The sequence below is a fragment of the Apis dorsata genome, unplaced genomic scaffold, assembly GCF_000469605.1.
Source record: "Apis dorsata unplaced genomic scaffold, Apis dorsata 1.3 scaffold_991, whole genome shotgun sequence".
In the NCBI taxonomy this organism is placed as follows: Eukaryota; Metazoa; Arthropoda; class Insecta; order Hymenoptera; family Apidae; genus Apis; species Apis dorsata.
In genome coordinates, this window is record NW_006264094.1 from 177,601 (window position 1) to 178,163 (window position 563).

The 563-nt window shown below is 52.0% G+C and overlaps 1 protein-coding gene across 1 annotated transcript in view; it reads right to left on the reverse strand.

Moving 5' to 3' along the window:
• Positions 1-247, reverse strand: part of LOC102680488 (tyrosine-protein phosphatase Lar) — a 30,346-nt gene extending 30,099 nt beyond the window's left edge. Inside the window, exon 1 of the mRNA XM_031514401.1 lies at positions 38-247. Within this exon, the coding sequence (XP_031370261.1) occupies positions 38-158 (121 nt within the window). The 5' untranslated portion in view covers positions 159-247. The remainder of the gene's footprint in view (positions 1-37) is intronic.
• Between the last annotated feature and the right edge of the window lie 316 nt (positions 248-563).

The following is a 563-nucleotide window of genomic DNA, read 5'->3' on the forward strand; positions in this document are numbered from 1 at the left end:
TCGAGGCGGATATGAAGGAATGCTGGTTTCTACTCACCCGTGTCCAAAACGGTGTAGCGTGGATTGGTGGTGTCGATGGGCAGCATATCTCTCACCCAAGATATGATCGGAGGCGGTGAACCGACGGCCGTGCACAGGAGCACCGCGTTATGGCCCATCTCGACCACCTTGGTCGTTGGCGCTTGAGATATTAACGGGAAACCGTTCGGCAATTTCTCGGCTGAAACAATCAACGGAACGACAGGTTGGTCGATCGTAAAGATGGTGGATCGGTTGAGAAGAGGGACCACCCTCTCCCGATCCATGGGCGATACGAGGCGTATCCCGCGGGATCGAAAGTTAGGAAAAGGAGTATCGGAATACTGCGAGGGGATATCCTATTCCCCGTTCCCATTTCTATCCGCCGATAGAAGGGAGAGAAGATGCGGTATCGGGTCAGGGTGTTGGCCCGAGTGTTTCTTCGAGTGCTCGAGAATAGAATCAGAATTCGATATAGCGGAAAAAGTTGGTAAAACGGTTTACCAACGGAGAGAAGGAAGAGACTGACTCGCTTCGAAATTTCT